This window comes from Salvelinus fontinalis, chromosome 15, assembly GCF_029448725.1.
Source record: "Salvelinus fontinalis isolate EN_2023a chromosome 15, ASM2944872v1, whole genome shotgun sequence".
Classification (NCBI taxonomy): Eukaryota; Metazoa; Chordata; class Actinopteri; order Salmoniformes; family Salmonidae; genus Salvelinus; species Salvelinus fontinalis.
Window position 1 is genome coordinate 46049332 of NC_074679.1, and position 19308 is coordinate 46068639.

The 19308-nt window shown below is 44.4% G+C and overlaps 1 protein-coding gene across 1 annotated transcript in view; it reads right to left on the reverse strand.

Annotated features, from left to right (window-relative positions):
- Positions 1-5086: 5086 nt before the first annotated feature.
- Positions 5087-19308, reverse strand: part of LOC129812126 (cation channel sperm-associated auxiliary subunit beta-like) — a 34981-nt gene continuing 20759 nt past the window's right edge. The window contains 12 exon segments of the mRNA XM_055864053.1: positions 5087-5091; positions 5246-5453; positions 5592-5645; positions 5647-5667; positions 5876-5976; positions 6889-7030; positions 7857-7967; positions 8152-8262; positions 8359-8556; positions 14900-15042; positions 15872-16012; positions 16265-16447. Of these exon segments, the coding sequence (XP_055720028.1) occupies positions 5087-5091; positions 5246-5453; positions 5592-5645; positions 5647-5667; positions 5876-5976; positions 6889-7030; positions 7857-7967; positions 8152-8262; positions 8359-8556; positions 14900-15042; positions 15872-16012; positions 16265-16447 (1418 nt within the window).

Consider the following 19308-nt stretch of genomic DNA (forward strand, 5'->3'; position numbering starts at 1 on the left):
GTGAGGAGACAGATTCTCGCCACGCCACCTGGTAGGAGCGACCTGTCAGTCCAAGCGTGGGCCGCGACCTGTCAATCCAAGCGTGGGCCGCGCCGGAGATGCCCAACTCGGAGAGGGTGGAGAGGAGGATCTGATGGTTCACAGTATCGAAGGCAGCCGATAGGTCTAGAAGGATGAGAGCAGAGGAGAGAGAGTTAGCTTTAGCAGTGCGGAGCGCCTCCGTGATACAGAGAAGAGCAGTCTCAGTTGAGTGACTAGTCTTGAAACCTGACTGATTTGGATCAAGAAGGTCATTCTGAGAGAGATAGCAGGAGAGCTGGCCAAGGACGGCACGTTCAAGAGTTTTGGAGAGAAAAGAAAGAAGGGATACTGGTCTGTAGTTGTTGACATCGGAGGGATCGAGTGTAGGTTTTTTCAGAAGGGGTACAACTCTCGCTCTCTTGAAGACGGAAGGGACGTAGCCAGCGGTCAAGGATGAGTTGATGAGCGAGGTGAGGTAAGGGAGAAGGTCTCCGGAAATGGTCTGGAGAAGAGAGGAGGGGATAGGGTCAAGCGGGCAGGTTGTTGGGCGGCCGGCCGTCACAAGACGCGAGATTTCATCTGGAGAGAGAGGGGAGAAAGAGGTCAGAGCACAGGGTAGGGCAGTGTGAGCAGAACCAGCGGTGTCGTTTGACTTAGCAAACGAGGATCGGATGTCGTCGACCTTCTTTTCGAAATGGTTGACGAAGTCGTCTGCAGAGAGAGAGGAGGGGGGGGGAGGGGGAGGAGGATTCAGGAGGGAGGAGAAGGTGGCAAAGAGCTTCCTAGGGTTAGAGGCAGATGCTTGGAATTTAGAGTGGTAGAAAGTGGCTTTAGCAGCAGAGACAGAAGAGGAAAATGTAGAGAGGAGGGAGTGAAAGGATGCCAGGTCCGCAGGGAGGCGAGTTTTCCTCCATTTCCGCTCGGCTGCCCGGAGCCCTGTTCTGTGAGCTCGCAATGAGTCGTCGAGCCACGGAGCGGGGGGGGAGGACCGAGCCGGCCTGGAGGATAGGGGACATAGAGAGTCAAAGGATGCAGAAAGGGAGGAGAGGAGGGTTGAGGAGGCAGAATCAGGAGATAGGTTGGAGAAGGTTTGGGCAGAGGGAAGAGATGATAGGATGGAAGAGGAGAGAGTAGCGGGGGAGAGAGAGCGAAGGTTGGGACGGCGCGATACCATCCGAGTAGGGGCAGTGTGGGAAGTGTTGGATGAGAGCGAGAGGGAAAAGGATATAAGGTAGTGGTCGGAGACTTGGAGGGGAGTTGCAATGAGGTTAGTGGAAGAACAGCATCTAGTAAAGATGAGGTCAAGCGTATTGCCTGCCTTGTGAGTAGGGGGGGAAGGTGAGAGGGTGAGGTCAAAAGAGGAGAGGAGTGGAAAGAAGGAGGCAGAGAGGAATGAGTCAAAGGTAGACATGGGGAGGTTAAAGTCACCCAGAACTGTGAGAGGTGAGCCGTCCTCAGGAAAGGAGCTTATCAAGGCATCAAGCTCATTGATGAACTCTCCAAGGGAACCTGGAGGGCGATAAATGATAAGGATGTTAAGCTTGAAAGGGCTGGTAACTGTGACAGCATGGAATTCAAAGGAGGCGATAGACAGATGGGTAAGGGGAGAAAGAGAGAATGACCACTTGGGAGAGATGAGGATCCCGGTGCCACCACCCCGCTGACCAGAAGCTCTCGGGGTGTGCGAGAACACGTGGGCAGACGAAGAGAGAGCAGTAGGAGTAGCAGTGTTATCTGTGGTGAGCCATGTTTCCGTCAGTGCCAAGAAGTCGAGGGACTGGAGGGACGCATAGGCTGAGATGAGCTCTGCCTTGTTGGCCGCAGATCGGCAGTTCCAGAGGCTACCGGAGACCTGGAACTCCACGTGGGTCGTGCGGGCTGGGACCACCAGGTTAGGGTGGGCGCGGCCACGCGGTGTGAAGCGTTTGTATGGTCTGTGCAGAGAGGAGAGAACAGGGATAGACAGACACATAGTTGACAGGCTACAGAAGAGGCTACGCTAATGCAAAGGAGATTAGAATGACAAGTGGACTACACGTCTCGAATGTTCAGAAAGTTAAGCTTACGTTGCAAAAAATAAATAAAATAAAAGATCTTATTGACTAAAATGATATAGTACTGCTGGCTGGTGAAGTAGCCTGGCTAGCAGTGGCTGCGTTGTTGAAAGTGAAGCTGGCTAGGTAACCTCGACAATTTCTCTAAATTTCTCTAAACTACACAATTATCATGGATACAAGGACAGCAAAGACAACTAGCTAACACTACGCTAATCAAGTCGTTCCGTTGTAATGTAAGTTTCTACAGTGCTGCTATTCGGTAGAAGTTGGCTAGCTAGCAGTGTTAGCTAGCAGTGTTGGCTAGGTGGGAGGACGGCAGCGCGGCAGGCGAAAATAGCCGGCTAGCTAACCGATAATTACTCAAAGCTACACAATTATCTTAGATACAAAGATAGCAAGGAAAACTATGTAGCTAGCTAACACTACACAAATCAAGTCGTTCCGTTGCAATGCAATCGTTTCTACAGTGCTGCTAATCGGTGGCTAGCTGGCTAGCTAGCAGGGTTGACTACGTTACGTTACGACGAGAATACCTGGCTAGCGAACCTCAGCGAACCTCGATAACTACACAATTATCTTTGATACAAAGACGGCTATGTAGCCAGCTAAGTAGCTAGCTAAGATCAAACAAATCAAAGATAGCAAAGACAACTGTGTAGCCAGCTAACACTACACTAATCAAGTCGTTCCGTTGTAATGCACTCGTTTCTACAATGCTGCTATTCGGTGGCTAGCTGGCTAGCTAGCAGTGTTGGCTACGTTACGTTAGGGCGAAAATAGCTGGCTAGCGAACCTGAATAACTACACAATTATGTTTGATACAAGGACGGCTATGTAGCTAGCTAAGATCAAACAAATCAAACCGTTGTACTGTAATGAAAATGAAAATCAAACCGTTGTACTATAATGAAATGAATGAAAAGTTATACTACTATTCGGTAGACGGTGGACGTTTGCTAGCTGGCTGCTGGGCAGATAGCAGTGTGGACTACGATAGACGACGAAACACGATAATTACGCAATTATCTTTGATACACAGACGGCTATGTAGCTAGCTAAGAAGAAATTGCTAAGGTTAGACAAATCAAACCGTTGTACTATAATGAAATGTAATTAAAATGTAATGAAAAGTTATACTACCTGCGGAGCGAATGCAAATGCGACCGCTCGCTCCAAACCGCTCCAAACCAGATAGATTTTTATTTGGATTTCATGTAATGGACATACACAAAATAGTCCAAACTGGTGAAGTGAAATGAAAAAAAAACCTGGAAAAGTGGTGCGTGCATTTGTATTCACCCCCTTTGCTATGAAGCCCCTAAATAAGATCTGGTGCAACCAATTTACCTTCAGAAGTCACATAATTAGTTAGATTTCACACAGGTGGACATTTATTTAAGTGTCACATGATCTGTGACATGATCTCAGTATACATACACCTGTTCTGAAAGGCCCCAGAGTCTGCAACACCACTAAGCAAGGGGCACCACCAAGCAAGCAGCACCATGAAGACCAAGGAGCTCTCCAAACAGGTCAGGGACAGAGTTATGGAGAAGGGTGGGGTTATAAAAAAATACCCAAAACTTTGAACATCCCACGGGGCAACATTAAATCCATTATTTAAAAAAGGAAAGAACATGGCACCACAACAAACCTGCCAGGAGAGGGCCGCCCACCAAAACTCACAGACCAGGCAAGGAGGGCAGTAATCAGAGAGGCATCAAAGAGACCAAAGATAACCCAGAAGGAGCTGTAAAGCTCCACAGTGGAGATTGGAGTGTCTGTCCATAGGACCACTTTAAGGCGTACACTCCACAGAGCTGGGCTTTACGGAAGAGAAAAAAGCCATTACTTAAAGAAAAAAATAAGCAAACATGTTTGGTGTTCGCCAAAAGGCATGTGGGAGACTCCCCAAACACATGGAAGAAGGTACTCTGGTCAGTTGAGACTAAAATGTAGCTTTTTGGCCATCAAGGAAAACGCTATGTCTGGCGCAAACCCAGCACCTCGCATCACCCCGAGAATACCATCCCCACAATGAAGCATGGTGGTGGCAGCATCATGCTGTGGGGATGTTTTTCATTGGCAGGGACTGAGAAACTGGTCAGAATTGAAGGAATGATGGATGGCACTAAATACAGGGAAATTCTTGAGGGAAACCTGTTTCAGTCTTTCAGAGATTTGAGACTGGGACGGAGGTTCACTTTCCAGCAGGACAATGACCCTAAGCATACTGCTAAAGCAACACTTGAGCGGTTTAAGGGAAACATTTAAATGTCTTGGAATGGCCTAGTCAAAGCCCAGACCTAAATCTAATTGAGAATATGTGGTATTACTTAAAGATTGCTGTACACCAGGGGAACCCATCCAACTTGAAGGAGCTGGAGCAGTTTTGCCTTGAATAATGGGCAAAAATCCCAGTGGCTAGAAGTGCCAAGCTTATAGACACATACCCCAAGAGACTTGCATCTGTAATTGCTGCAAAAGGTGGCTCTACAAAGTATTGACTTTAAGGGGGTGAATAGTTATGCATGTTCAAGTTTTCAGTTTTTTTAGTCTTTGTTTCACAATAAAAAATATTTTTTGCATTTTCAAAATAGTAGACATGTTGTGTAAATCAAATGATACAAACCCCCCCAAAATCTATTTTAATTCCAGGTTGTAAGGCAACAAAATAGGAAAAATGCCAAGGGGGGTGAATACTTTTGCAAGCCACTGTAGCTGCTCCTATGCAGCGTTCCACTTTAATACGGGTTACTACGTACTCACAACTATGAGTGATGTGTTTTATTTATGGATCCTTCCCGACTACTCCTACAGGCCTGAGATATTATGTGATACAACCTACCAGAATATTATGTAGTAGTATCTGACAAAGGTTTACTTTTTGTGATTTTTTTTATTTTTTACAGTTTGTATTTTCTTTGAAAACACAGCAACAACCAATAAAACCCACTCCGAGCATGTTTTTCCTTTCACTTGTGCCTTTTCATCTTTGCTAGTTTCTTTCAATCTTTTCCAAATACAAATTTCATAGAACACACATTTGAAAAAAGGATAAATCTGAACAATAAAAACATTTACATCTCATACTTAGGTTAAAAGGCTAAAAATGGAACGTACAACTCTATAACATACTCTTACAATGCCAAACTGTAAAATCCTACTCGTGTCCCTGGTAGAGTTCTGGGTCCTGGTTGGAGAGATGGTGGGCTTGTGTTTCTTGAGGGTTTTGATGATGCTCTTGGTTGGCATGGCAACGCCGTTGTATATGAGAAGGAAGCTAAAGAGCAGCAAGCCTCCCAGGATGATGGCTGCCATGTTGTTGGCGAGGTGTTGGGTTGGGAACGCCAGCGGAGGCTCGTCTACGTAGATCTACCCGTATAGAGAGAGAGAGAGAAAGGGAGAGAGAGAGAAAGGGAGGAGAGAAATAGGTGAGGGCCGGAGGTTAACTTGTTCTTCCTCTTTTTTATTAGTTACTGACTTCAGTGTAAAAGCTACAGGGTTCCTCACCTGTACTTCCTCCACCAGGTCACACAACACAACTCCAGGAATGACAGAGATACGGGAAGTGGAAAAGCTCAGAGCCCTGTGGAGAATAATGGTGGTTGTTAGGTTGGAAAAATATTATATTTATAACATTGTCACAATGAAACCCCAGATGGAAACTGCTATTTCATAGCACAATTCGCATGACTGAAATGACAGTATTTCTATGCAGACGTATACAGATTACACTCAACTGTTTTACAATTTATGAACATGTCATATAGTCAGGGAGACTGTAGATGATTTACATAAAGGCTGATCTGCAGTCCCTCTGGGTTGTAGAGATTGTTCTTTAGACTGTCTTCAAAATATTGTCTCATCCTGTCCATGGTGGGGGTGGCATGGGTCCCTACCAACACAAAGGATGGGAAAAGATGGGTTAACAGCAGAGAATGTGTGTTTCACTATAGCGCACTAAAGACCTGCCCATTAGGCAACATTATACAAGGGAAGTCATGATTACCCTTTTCTGGTTGAAATCAGTTTTTCTGGTTGAAAAGATGACAGAAAATATGTATTTTTCACATTTTAAAGTTGCAATCCTAAATGGTGAAACTGCCACGTCCGTTTGGGATTTTACAAAAACAAATATGTTTTTTTTAAAATTTGTACTTTTTACACCTTTTTCGTGTTATCCAATTGGTAGTTACAGTCCTGACACCCTGCCCGCTTAACTTGGAAGCCAGCCGCACCAATGTGTCGGAGGAAACACCTTACAACTGGCGACCGTGTCAGCGGGATCGAACCCGGATCTGTTGTGACGCCTCTAGCACTGCGATGCAGTGCCTAAGAAAGCTGCCCCACTCGGGAGGCCCCAACAACAAAAGAAGTTACTGCAAACAACAAACAACGTTTTTTTTTCAACTTGGACATCATTTGGGGGACCGAGTGGCGCAGCATTCTAAGGCACTGCAGTGCTAGAGGCGTCAGTACAGAGCCGGGTTCGATCCCGGGCTGTATTACAACCGGCCATGATCGGGAGTCCCATGGGGCGGGTTAGGGAAGGGTTTGGTCGGGGTAGGCCATCATCTTAACTGACTTGACTAGTTAGATAAAGGTTCAATAAAAATTGCACACGCAATAGAACAGCAGAATGTGTACTGCAAATTATATATATATATATATATTTTTACACGCCTCCGTTTCATCCACAAAACAAAAACAAAAGGTGCTGGGGTCCGCAGTGGTGCTGTTTCCCCTAATGCTGATTCCATCTTTAAAAACATCCTTATATTGCAAAGCCTTCTGGGATGAGACTGACCTGTGACCTTCCAGCTGGTCCGGTTGTTGACCTCCGTGACAGTAACAAAGTAAGGAGAGCAGAGCGGGCGGTTAGCGTGGTTGGTTCTCCTCAGGAACAAGGTGATGTTGAAGTCAGTCACAGGAAACGTTAGCCTCAGCACCTACAGTACAACACAGAGGACATGGGAAAGACTAAAATACGTTTTAACCAATATACGATTTTTATATGATTTCATTCACGCTCGCAGTCGACAAGACTGTATTATGCAGAATGCACAGTTACATTAAGACAATACTTTAATATATTCCACTAAATGGTACTAAATATGAGTTTATAGCATATTCAATATTGTTTTTGTTTTTTAAAATAAATGTTACAATATTTAATGTATAGTACCAGTCAAAACTTTGAACACACCTACTCATTCCAGGGTTTTTCTTTATTTATCTATTTTCTACATTGTAGAATAATAGTGAAGACATCAAAACTATGAAATAACACATATGGAATTTGCTTATTTAAGCTGTTCTTGCCATAATATTGACTTGGTATTTTACCAAATAAGGCTATCTTCTGTATACCACCCCTACCTTGTCACAACACAACTGATTGGCTCAAACGCATTAAGGAAAGAAATTCCACAAATTAACTTTTAACAAGGCACACCTGTTTATTGAAATGCATTCCAGGTGACTACCTCGGGAAGCTGGTTGAGAGAATGTCAAGAGTGTGCAAAGCTGTCATCAAGGCAAATGGTGGCTACTTTGAAGAATATAAAATATATTTTGATTTGTTTAACACTTTTTTGCTTACTACATTATTCCATATGTGATATTTCATAGTTTTGATGTCTTCACTATTATTCTACAATGTAAAAAAATAACTTGAATGAGTAGACATGTCCAAACTTTTGACTGATACTGTATGTGTAATTGTTTGATTTTTGGAAGACATTGATGATTGATCACACTGATGCAGATGTGTACCCTCTGTCTGCAGTCAGAGTTGATGGCTAGAGGAGAGACTTTCAGTCTGTCTGTACAGCCACATTCCTATGCTGACCTTTTCCCTGCACACTGCTTATACCGACCAGAGTTCTGGAGGAAGGCACACAATTTGTCACCGACAAACACTATGTATCACAGCTTACGCCCAATGCGAAACACAACACAGAAGCACATATAGACACTTAGTAAAGTTACACTGCACAAACATACAAGACTTGCTCAGCTTGGAGACAAGGTAGTGCTGGCGTGTGTGAACCTTGTGACCTTGGCTCACCTTGGAGATGGGGTAGTGCTGTCTGGGGTGGGGATGACTTGGGTCAGCGTTATAGATATTGTCTGTGGTCGGGATTAAAACACCTAGTTGGGAGGGAGGCCGGTAGTTCACCTGAAGCACACACACACGCATCTCATTATCTGCACACAGGTCAACTAATAAAACATTGATCGCATGCCTGTAACCCAGTGTATCTCTATCTCTCACAGGCAGGTTGAAGAGCCTCTTGTTGTCCATGTGATCTACTGGATCCGTGTGGATCCATTCATGGTCACTGATTGGCTGTTGGGAGACATAGACGATTTGGAGTCCCTCGGGGCAGGAGTTCTGTAGCGTGAAGGTGAAGGAGGAGGACCTACACAACAGAGAGGCTTCTGGGATGTATACCGTCACTGTGGTGGTTGCCTAGGGGCAGAGGGAAAGATAACACAACACAATGGACTTCAGACAACTGCGGTCAGCAGGGTTGGGGTTCCATTTTCATTCAGTCAAATCAGGAAGTAAACATAAATTCCAATTCCAATTCTTTCAATTAAAAAAATGGAATTTCAGTGGAACTTCCAGAATTGAGTGAATTGAAATGGAATTGACCTATACCTGATATACTGTATGCAACTACAAAATGTTTTTATGTTATTATTCGTCTATATAGACAAACGCGAGGACGATATTTTATTTTTATTTATTTATTTATGTAATTTTTTATTTCACCTTTATTTAACCAGGTAGGCTAGTTGAGAACAAGTTCTCATTTGCAACTGCGACTTGCCCAAGATAACCTGATGAGGACAGGGGGTGCTGTTTTCACTTTTTTTGGAAAACGTCTCCAATTTAAACGGCTTCGTACTCAATTCTTGCTCGTACAATATGCATATTATTATTATTATTGGATAGAAAACACTCTCTAGTTTCTATAACCGTTGGAATTATGTCTCTGAGTGAAACAGAACTCATTCTACAGCACTTTCCCTGACATGGAGTGAGATTTCAGAAATCTTGGCCTCTGCTCCCAGGTCAGTTTTTAGGTCCCTGTGAATGCTATGAGGATACAAACACTGCCTACGCCTTCCTCTAGATGTCAGTAAGTGGTGACAATTTGAATGGAGTCGATTGCGCAATCTGGGACTGTATAAAACACCAAAGAGCGGAAGTACATGTCTTTTCTTCCCTGCGCTTGGCGCACGATGGACGTCGGACTGGCCTTTTTCCAAGCTTTGGTTTAGCCAGTAATATATCGCCGGTCATGTTTTTACTCGTTATAGGTGTTAAAAACATCATAAGGTAGTTAATTTAAACCGTTTTATAGCAATTTATATCCGTTTAGTGCGATTTTCTGGCATTTCTGTGTGACGCACTTCCAAGAGCTGGGCACTTTTCTAGTATCATGCTGAACGTTAGTGGCCATTTCGACGGGACAAGAGGACATCTTTCGACCAAAAGACGATTAGACCGGAGAAAGGATTCATTGCCCAAGATTCTGATGGCAGTTCAGCTAATAGTAAGAACTATTTATGATGATAAATCGTTGTTCTGTCGAAAAATGTTAAACGCATATGCCGCCATTTTCTTTGGGGTAGCTTTGCTTTGGCGCACCCTGTATTGCACAGTAAGGATAATTAAAAAAATGTAATTCAGCGATTGCATTAAGAACTAATTTGTCTTTCAATCGCTGTCCCCCCTGTATTTTTTTGTCAAGTTTATGAGTATTTATTCATTAGACTAGATCACTGTCCAATATGGCGCCCGACATTTTCTGACCAGCTTGGCTACTTTTCTCATTGTAAAACCACAAATGTTGTGGCTAAATATGCACATTTTCGAAACAAACTCTATATGTATGTTGTAATATGATGTTACAGGAGTGTCATCTGAAGAATTCTGAGAAGGTTAGTGAAAAAATTAATATATTTTGGTGGTGATAACGTTATCGCTATTTTTTGCCGTGAATCAATGCTGGGGTAATGTTTGCACACATGGTATGCTAATATAACGATATATTGTGTTTTCGCTGTAAAACACTTAGACAATCTGAAATATTGTCTGGATTTACAAGATCTGTGTCTTTCAATTACTGTACGCTGTGTATTTTTAAGAAATGTTTTATGATGAGTAATTAGGTAATACACGTTGGTCTCTATAATTGCTCTGGCTGCTTCGGTGCTATTTTTGACGGTAGCTCTGATGGTAGCTGCAATGTAAAACTGATTTATACCTCAAATATGCATATTTTTCGAACAAAACAGATTTATTGTGTAACATGTTATAAGACTGTCATCTGATTAAGTTGTTTTTTGGTTAGTTTGGTTGGTTCTTGGTTAGTTAGGTTGGCTTTGTGCATGATACTTGTGCTGTGAAAAATGTCTGTCCTTTGTATTTGGTGGTGAGCTAACATAAATATATATTGTGTTTTCCCTGTAAAACATAAAAAAAATCGGACATGTTGGCTGGATTCACACGATGTGTATCTTTCATTAGCTGTATTGGACTTGTTAATGTGTGAAAGTTAAATATTTCTAAAAAATATTTTTTGAATTTCGCGCTCTGCCTTTTCAGTGGAATGTGGGAGGAGTTCCGCTAGCGGAACCCCAGTCCTAGACAGGATAAAGCAAAGCAGTGTGACACAGACAACCACACAGAGTTACACATGGAGTAAACAATAAACAAGCCAATAACACAATAAACAAGTCAATGACACAGTAGAAAAAAGAAAGTCTATATACAGTGTGTGCAAAAGGCATGAGGAGGTAGGCAATAAATAGGCCATAGGAGCGAATAATTACAATTTAGCAGATTAACACTGGAGTGATACATGAGCAGATGATGATGTGCAAGTAGAGATACTAGTGTGCAAAAGAGCAGAAAAGTAAATAAAATAAAAACAGTATGGGGATGAGGTAGGTAGATTGGGTGGGCTATTTACAGATGGACTATGTACAGCTGCAGCGATCGGTTAGCTGCTCAGATAGTTGATGTTTAAAGTTGGTGAGGGAAATAAAAGTCTTTAACTGGGTGTTGTTATCGTGACCAGTGAACTGAGATAAGGCGGAGCTTTACCTAGCATAGACTTATAGATGACCTGGAGCCATTTTGTAGATGACATCGCCAAAGTCGAGGATCGGTAGGATAGTCAGTTTTACTAGTGTAAGTTTGGCGGCGTGAGTGAAGGAGGCTTTGTTGCAAAATAGAAAGCCGATTCTAGATTTGATTTTGGATTGGGGATGTTTAATATGAGTCTGGAAGGAGAGTTTACAGTCTAGCCAGACACCTAGGTATTTATAGTTGTCCACATATTCTAGGTCGGAACCGTCCAGGGTGGTGATGCTAGTCGGGCGGGCAGGTGCGGGCAGCGAACTGTTGAAAAGCATGCACTTGGTTTTACTAGCGTTTAAGAGCAGTCAGAAGCCACGGAAGGAGTGTTGTATGGCAATTGAAGCTCATTTGGAGGTTAGTTAGCACAGTGTCCAAGGAAGGGCCAGAAGTATACAGAATGGTGTCGTCTGCGTAGAGGTGGATCAGGGAATCGCCCGCAGCAAGAGCGACATCATTGATATATACAGAGAAAAGAGTCGGCCCGAGAATTGAACCCTGTGGTACCCCCATAGAGACTGCCAGAGGTCCGGACAACATGCCCTCCGATTTGACACACTGAACTCTGTCTGCAAAGTAGTTGGTGAACCAGGCGGGGCAGTCATTAGAAAAACCAAGGCTATTGAGTCTGCCGATAAGAATACGGTGATTAACAGAGTCGAAAGCCTTGGCCAGGTCGATGAAGGCGGCTGCACAGTACTGTCTTTTATCGATGGCGGTTATGATATCGTTTAGTACCTTGAACGTGGCTGAGGTGCACCCGTGACCGGCTCAGAAGCCGTATTGCACAGCGCAGAAGGTACGGTGTGGATTTGAAATGGTCAGTGATCTGTTTATTAACTTGGCTTTCGAAGACTTTAGATAGGCAGGGCAGGATGGATATAGGTCTGTAACAGTTTGGGTCTAGGGTGTCACCCAATTCGAAGAGGGGGATGACCGCGGCCGCTTTCCACTCTTTAGGGATCTCAGACGATACAAAAGAGAGGTTGAACAGGCTGGTAATAGGGGCTGCAACAATGGCGGCGGAGTTCTAAAAGAGTTCTAAAACTCTTTCTAGTTTTAGAAAGAGAGGGTCCAGATTGTCTAGCCCAGCTGATTTGTACGGGTCCAGGTTTTGCAGCTCCTTCAGAACATCTGCTATCTGGATTTGGGTGAAGGAGAAGCTGGGGAGGCTTGGGCGAGTAGCTGCGGGGGAGGCGGAGCTGTTGGCCGGGGTTGTAGCCAGGAGGAAGGCATGGCCAGCCATTGAGAAATGCTTATTGAAATTTTCGATTATCATGGATTTATCAGTGGTGACCGCGTTACCTAGCCTCAGTGCAGTGGGCAGCTGAGAGGAGGTGCTCTTGTTCTCCATGGACTTTACAGTGTCCAACAACTTTTTGGAGTTAGAGCTACAGGATGCGAATTTCAGCTTGAAAAAAGCTAGCCTTTGCTTTCCTGACGGACTGCGTGTATTGGTTCCTGACTTCCCTGAACAGTTGCATATCGTGGGGACTATTTGATGCTATTGCAGTCAGGATATTTTTGTGCTGGTCAAGGGCAGTCAGGTCTGGAGTGAACCAAGGGCTATATCTGTTCTTAGTTCGGCATTTTCTGAACGGAGCATGCTTATCTAAGATGGTGAGGAAATTACTTTTAAAGAATGACCAGGAATCCTCGACTGACGGGATGAGGTCGATATCCTTCTAAGATACCCGGGCCAGGTCGATTAGAAAGGCCTGCTCGCAGAAGTGTTTTAGGGAGCATTTGACAGTGATGAGGGGTGGTCGTTTGACCGCGGACCCATAGCGGATACAGGCAATGAGGCAGTGATCGCTGAGATCCTGGTTGAAAACAGCAGAGGTGTATTTGGAGGACAAGTTGGTCAGGATAATGTCTATGAGGGTGCCCATGTTTACGGATTTAGTGTTCTACCTGGTGGGTTCCTTGATGATTTGTGTGAGATTGAGGGCATCTAGCTTAGATTGTAGGACTGCCGGGATGTTAAGCATATCCCAGTTTAGGTCACCTAACAGAAAGAACTCTGAAGCTAGATGGGGGCGATCAGTTCACAAATGGTGTCCAGGGCACAGCTGGGAGCGGAGGGGGGTCGATAGCAGGCGGCAACAGTGAGAGACTTATTTCTGGAGAGATTCTTTTTTAAATTAGAAGTTCAAACTGTTTTGGTATAGACCTGGAAAGTATGACAGAACTTTGCAGGCTATCTCTGCAGTAGATTGCAACTCCTCCCCCTTTGGCAGTTCTATCTTGACGGAAAATGTTGTAGCTGGGTATGGTAATTTCAGAATTGTTGGTGGCCTTCCTAAGCCAGGATTCAGACACGGCAAGGACATCAGGGTTGGCGGAGTGTGCTAAAGCAGTGAGAAAAACAAACTTAGGGAGGAGGCTTCTGATGTTGACATGCATGAAACCAAGGTTTTTTCTATCACAGAAGTCAACAAATGAGGGTGCCTGGGGACACACAGGGCCTGGGTTTACCTCCACATCACCCGAGGAACAGAGGAGTAGGATGAGGGTACGGCTAAAGGCTATCAAAACTGGTCGCCTAGAGCGTTGGGGACAAAGAATAAAAGGAGCAGATTTCTGGGCGTGGTAGAATAGATTCAGGGCATAATGTGCAGACAGGGGTATGGTGGGGTGCGGGTACAGCGGAGGTAAGCCCAGGCACTGGGTGATGATAAGAGAGATTGTATCTCTGGACATGCTGGTTATAATGGGTGAGGTCACCGCATGAGTGGGAGGTGGGACAAAAGAGGTATCAAAGGTATAATGAGTGGAACTAGGGGCTCCATTGTAAACTAAAACAATAACTAACCTAAACAACAGTATACAAGGCATATTGACATATGAGAGAGACATACAGCGAGGCATAAAGTAATCACAGGTGTTGATTGGGAGAGCTAGCTAAGACAACAACAGCTAATCAGCTAAAACAACAACAGGTAAAATGGTGATGAATGGGCAGAGAGGGTCTGTTAACTACACACATGGCCTGAGTTCGCGGCTGGAGCCGACAGATAAAAATAAATAAATAAATAGAATGGAGTACCGTGATTAATGGACGGATATGAGGGTGATATGGAGTATTTGTCACGGTTTTCTAAAGTAGAACCCAGAAGCAGACCAGGACAAGGAGAGTAAGACGAAGGTGAGTATTTATTTACAAGTTTAAATGTAGTGATAGAAAAATCCAAGTGGCGGAGCGGGCAGCAGAGGTGAGTTGATGGGATTGAATAGGAAGATCCAATGAAGTAACTGAAGTCACCGACGACCAGGTAGGGATGGGATGAGTGTTCCGGATGAATGACTGTAGACAGAAAAAACGGAGGTGAGTTCAAGGCAAGCAAAACGTACAAAACAACAAAACAAACTCTATCAAACTGGAGGCTGATACGCTGGCACAACATACTGTTCATGGCTAACGATCCGGCAGGGAATGGATGTCAGGTCAGCGCTTATGAAGTGGAGGGGTGATGATCAGGACCAGATGTGCAGATAGCTGATGGGATACATGTGCAGGTACTCAGAGATCTTCCAACTAGCTACGTCGCCGGGCAACCAGACAGGGTGCGGTCCAGGACACCGGAAAAAACACTCCAGGACAGAACACAGGCAAAAACCGACTCAGGAAGCGGGATTCGTGACAGTATTGAAGGTATACCTTTTTGCAGAGGTGATTGAAGGGGTTGAGGGTGAGCATTTGGTTGTTGGTGTCGTCCCAGGATCGTCTGGTTGTGACTCGGATGGCCAGAGGGTTGGTTAGAACCACACGCATGAACTTCTTATGGTACACCATGGACAGAGCTGCACACACACAGGTTTTGTTAGAACGAGAGCATTAAAGCTGGAATCCTTAAGTGGTGAAACTGTTTGGGATATTACAACAAAGAAGTTAGCGCAAAAACAAACTGCCCCCCCCCCCCCCCCCCCTCCCCACCAGACATCATTGAACACGCGTGATAGAACAGCAGAATAATTAAACACAAAATGACCACACTGAAGGAGGCCCTGTTTCCCCTAATGCGGATTTCAATCTTTAACTATAGACTACCCTTTCAAAAGAATGTAGACAGTGATACACAGTGAATAGGAATTGGTGTTAGGTTCTAATTCTCAGAGTAAAAACTCAGACACTATGAAAGCTTAAACCAAGTCTATTCTTCCCAAAGGATCAATACAGCTGCATTAGACAAAGACATTGTTCACACAAGCACTGTTATTTAACCATTTCTCCTAGGCTGAGTCTCCTCCTACACATCTGAACAAACATTGCATCTTTACTGCTAGGCAGGAAACTAAGTAATACGGCCATAAACTTTTCTTTCTCCCTTAACGTGACCTGACCTGCCCCCCTTCATCACTAATCCATGGCTCTCTCCCCTTATCAATGCCTGCCACATGTGATCGCTTTCTCTGCACTCAGCACATTCCAAGCTTAATTGCACACTATATACCTTCCTCCTACAGATAACCATTAACTTCTGGTGTAGACCCTCTAAACCTAAGCACTCAATATTTCAATAGGATACCTGATAATTAACCCTATCCCAGGTTTAGGAGTTAGTACCCAGAATCCATCATTGGTAATAACCCAGACACTACACACCTCAACCCCCACACCACCACTACTCACAGTAGTCGGACATGAAGGCCTTGAAGGTGAAGTTGAGCTCTTCTCTGACGTTGATCCTTATCAGAGCGTTATTCCTCACACCGTCCAATGACTGCAGGGCGTGACGACATAGCCCCTCCTTCATCCCCCAGCTCCCCCGGCCTAGATGGATAAATGGATCCATTTCACACATTTAAAATACATATAGGGTTGGTTTCCCAGATCTAGATTAAGTCTTGTCTTGGATTAAGAAGTACTTTCAATGGAGAATCTCTATTAAGCATACTTTTTAGTCCAGGACCAGGTTTAATCTGTGTACAGGAAACGAGCCCATAGACTTACCTCAGGCGAGTACTACAACAATACACATTCAAAATCATTGAGGATTTAATAACACACAATAAACACAGTAACCTGCAGAGTGGAAGAGCAGCCACTCTCCTGACCGGTGGCTGGTCAGGGGGAGTACTAGGGCTGGCATAGTGGGTTTGGCTAGGGCACTGCCGCTGTGCACCAGCCCTGTGATGAGGTAACTGCTGAAGCCTGGTGCTACCACAGCATTCCCCACGTGGGACAAATTAAACCCCTGGGACGGATCTGGACAAGACAGGACAGCTCACAGTTTACCACAGGAGAAACAGCAGCAGGGTTGACAAAAGCAGGAAGCTCAGTGTTTCCCACAGAAGAATGATAGTGGTATCATCTAAGGAATCAAATCAAATGTTATTGGTCACATACACATGGTTAGCAGATCTTAATGCGAGTGTAGCAAAATGCTTGTGCTTCTAGTTCTGACAGTACAGTAATATTTAACAAGTAATCTATCAATTCACCAACAACTACCCAATAAACACAAATCTAAAGGGATGAATGAGAATATGTACATGTAAGTATATGGATGAGCGATGGCTGTGCGGCATAGGCAAGGTGCAATAGATGGTATAAAACACAGTATATACATGTGATATGAGTAATGTAAGATATGTAGACATTATTAAAGTGGCATTATTTAAAGTGGCATTGTATAAAGTGAATCCATTGATTAAAGTGGCCAGTGATTGGGTCTCAATGTAGGCAGCAGCCTCTCTGAGTTAGTGATTGCTATTTAGCAGTCTGATGGCCTTGAGATAGAAGCTGCTTTTCAGTCCCAGCTTCGATGCACCTGTATTGACTTCGCTTTCTGGATTGTAGCGGTGTGAACAGGCAGTGTCTCAGGTGGTTGATGTCCTTTTTGGCCTTTCTGTGACATCGGGTGCTGTAGGTGTCATGGAGGGCAGGTAGTTTGCCCCCGGTGATGCGTTGTGCAGACCGCACCACCAGGCTGTGATACAGCCCAACAGGATGCTCTCGATTGTGCATCTGTAAAAGTTTGTCAGGGTTTTAGGTGAAAAGCCAAATTTCTTCAGCCTCATGCGGTTGAAGAGGCACTGTTGCGCCTTCTTCACCACACTGTCTGTGTGGGTGGACCATTTCAGCTTGTCTGTGATGTATACGCCGAGGAACTTAAAACTTTCCACCTTCTCCACTGCTGACCCGTCGATGTGGATAGGAGGGTGCTCCCTCTGCAGTTTCGTGAAGTCCACGATCATCTCCTTTGTTTTGTTGACGTTGAGTGAGAGGTTGTTTTCCTGACACCACACTCCGAGTGCCCTTACCGCCTCCCTGTAGGATGTTTTGTTGTTGTTGGTAATCAAGCCCACTACAGTTGTGTCGTCCGCAAACTTGATGATTGAGTTGGAGGCGTGCATGGCCACGCAGTCGTGGGCAAACAGGGAGTACAGGAGGGGGCTGAGCACGCACCCTTGTAGGGCCCCAGTGTTGAGGGTCAGAGAAGTGGAGATGTTCTTTTCTACCTTCACCACCTGAGGGCAGCCCATCAGAAAGTCCAGGACCCAATTGCACAGGGTGTGGTTGAGGCCCAGGGCCTCCAGCTTGATGATGAGCTTGGAGGGTACTATGGTGTTGAATGCTAAGCTGTAGTCAATGAACAGCATTCTTTCATAGGTATTCCTTTTGTCCAGATGGGATAGGCCAGTGTGCAATGTGATGGCGATTGCAACGTCTGTGGACCTGTTGGGGCGGTATGCAAACTGAAGTGGGTCGAGGGTGGTCCTTGTTTGCGGGGCCGCGACGGTGGTACTGTATTATCTTCAAAGAGGGCAAAGAAGGTGTTTAGTTTGTCTGGAAGCGTGACGTGGCTGGTTTTCTTCTTGTAGTCTGTGATTTCCTGTAGACCCTGCCACATACATCTCGTGTCTGAGCCGTTGAATTGCGACTCCACCTTGTCCCTGTCCTGGCATTTCGCTTGTTTGATTGCCTTGCGGCGGGAATAACTACACTGTTTATCTTAACTTCAAGCGTGCACACTTAAATTTAATCTTCCTTCAAATGGATCTATTAAGTCAAGCAGCTCATAGCTCAGGAGAAACCGCAGCAGGCTGGGTTAACTTCTCGTCAATAGGGGGTGCTATTAGCACTTTTTTTTTTCTTGATGTTGCCAAATTAAACTGCCCAGTACTCAATTCTTGCTCGTACAATATGCATATTATTATTATTATTGGATAGAAAACACTCTCTAGTTTCTATAACCGTTGGAATTATGTCTCTGAGTGAAACAGAACTCATTCTACAGCACTTTTCCTGACAGGGAGTGAGATTTCAGAAAACTTGGCCTCTGTTCCCAGGTCAGTTTTAAGGTCCCTATGAATGCTACGGGGATACAAACACTGCCTACGCCTTCCTCTAGATGTCAGTAAGTGGTGACAATTTGAATGGAGTCGATTGCGCAATCTGGGACTGTATAAAAGACCAAAGGGCGGAAGTACATTTCTTTTCTTCCCTGCGCTTGACGCACGATGGACGTCGGACTGGCCTCCTTCCAAGCTTTGGTTTAGCCAGTAATATATCTCCGGTCATGTTTTTACTCGTTATAGGTGTTAAAAACATCATAAGGTAGTTAATTTAAACCGTTTTATAGCAATTTATATCCGTTTAGTGCGTTTTTCTGGCATTTCTTTGTGACGCACTTCCAAGAGCTGGGCACTTTTCCAGTACATGCCGAACGTTAGTGGCCATTTCGACAGGACAAGAGGACATCTTTCGACCAAAAGACGATTAGACCGGAGAAAGGATACATTGCCCAAGATTCTGATGGAAGTTCAGCTAATAGTAAGAACTATTTATGATGATAAATCGTTGTTCTGTTGAAAAATGTTAAACGCATATTCCGCCATTTTCTTTGGGGTAGCTTCGCTTTGGCGCACCCTGTATTGCACAGTAAGGATAATTAAAAAAATGTAATTCAGCGATTGCATTAAGAACTAATTTGTCTTTCAATTGCTGTCCACCCTGTATTTTTTTGTCAAGTTTATGATTATTTATTCGTTAGACTAGATCACTGTCCAAGATGCGCCCGACATTTTCTGGCCAGTTTTGCTACTATTCTCATTGTATAACCA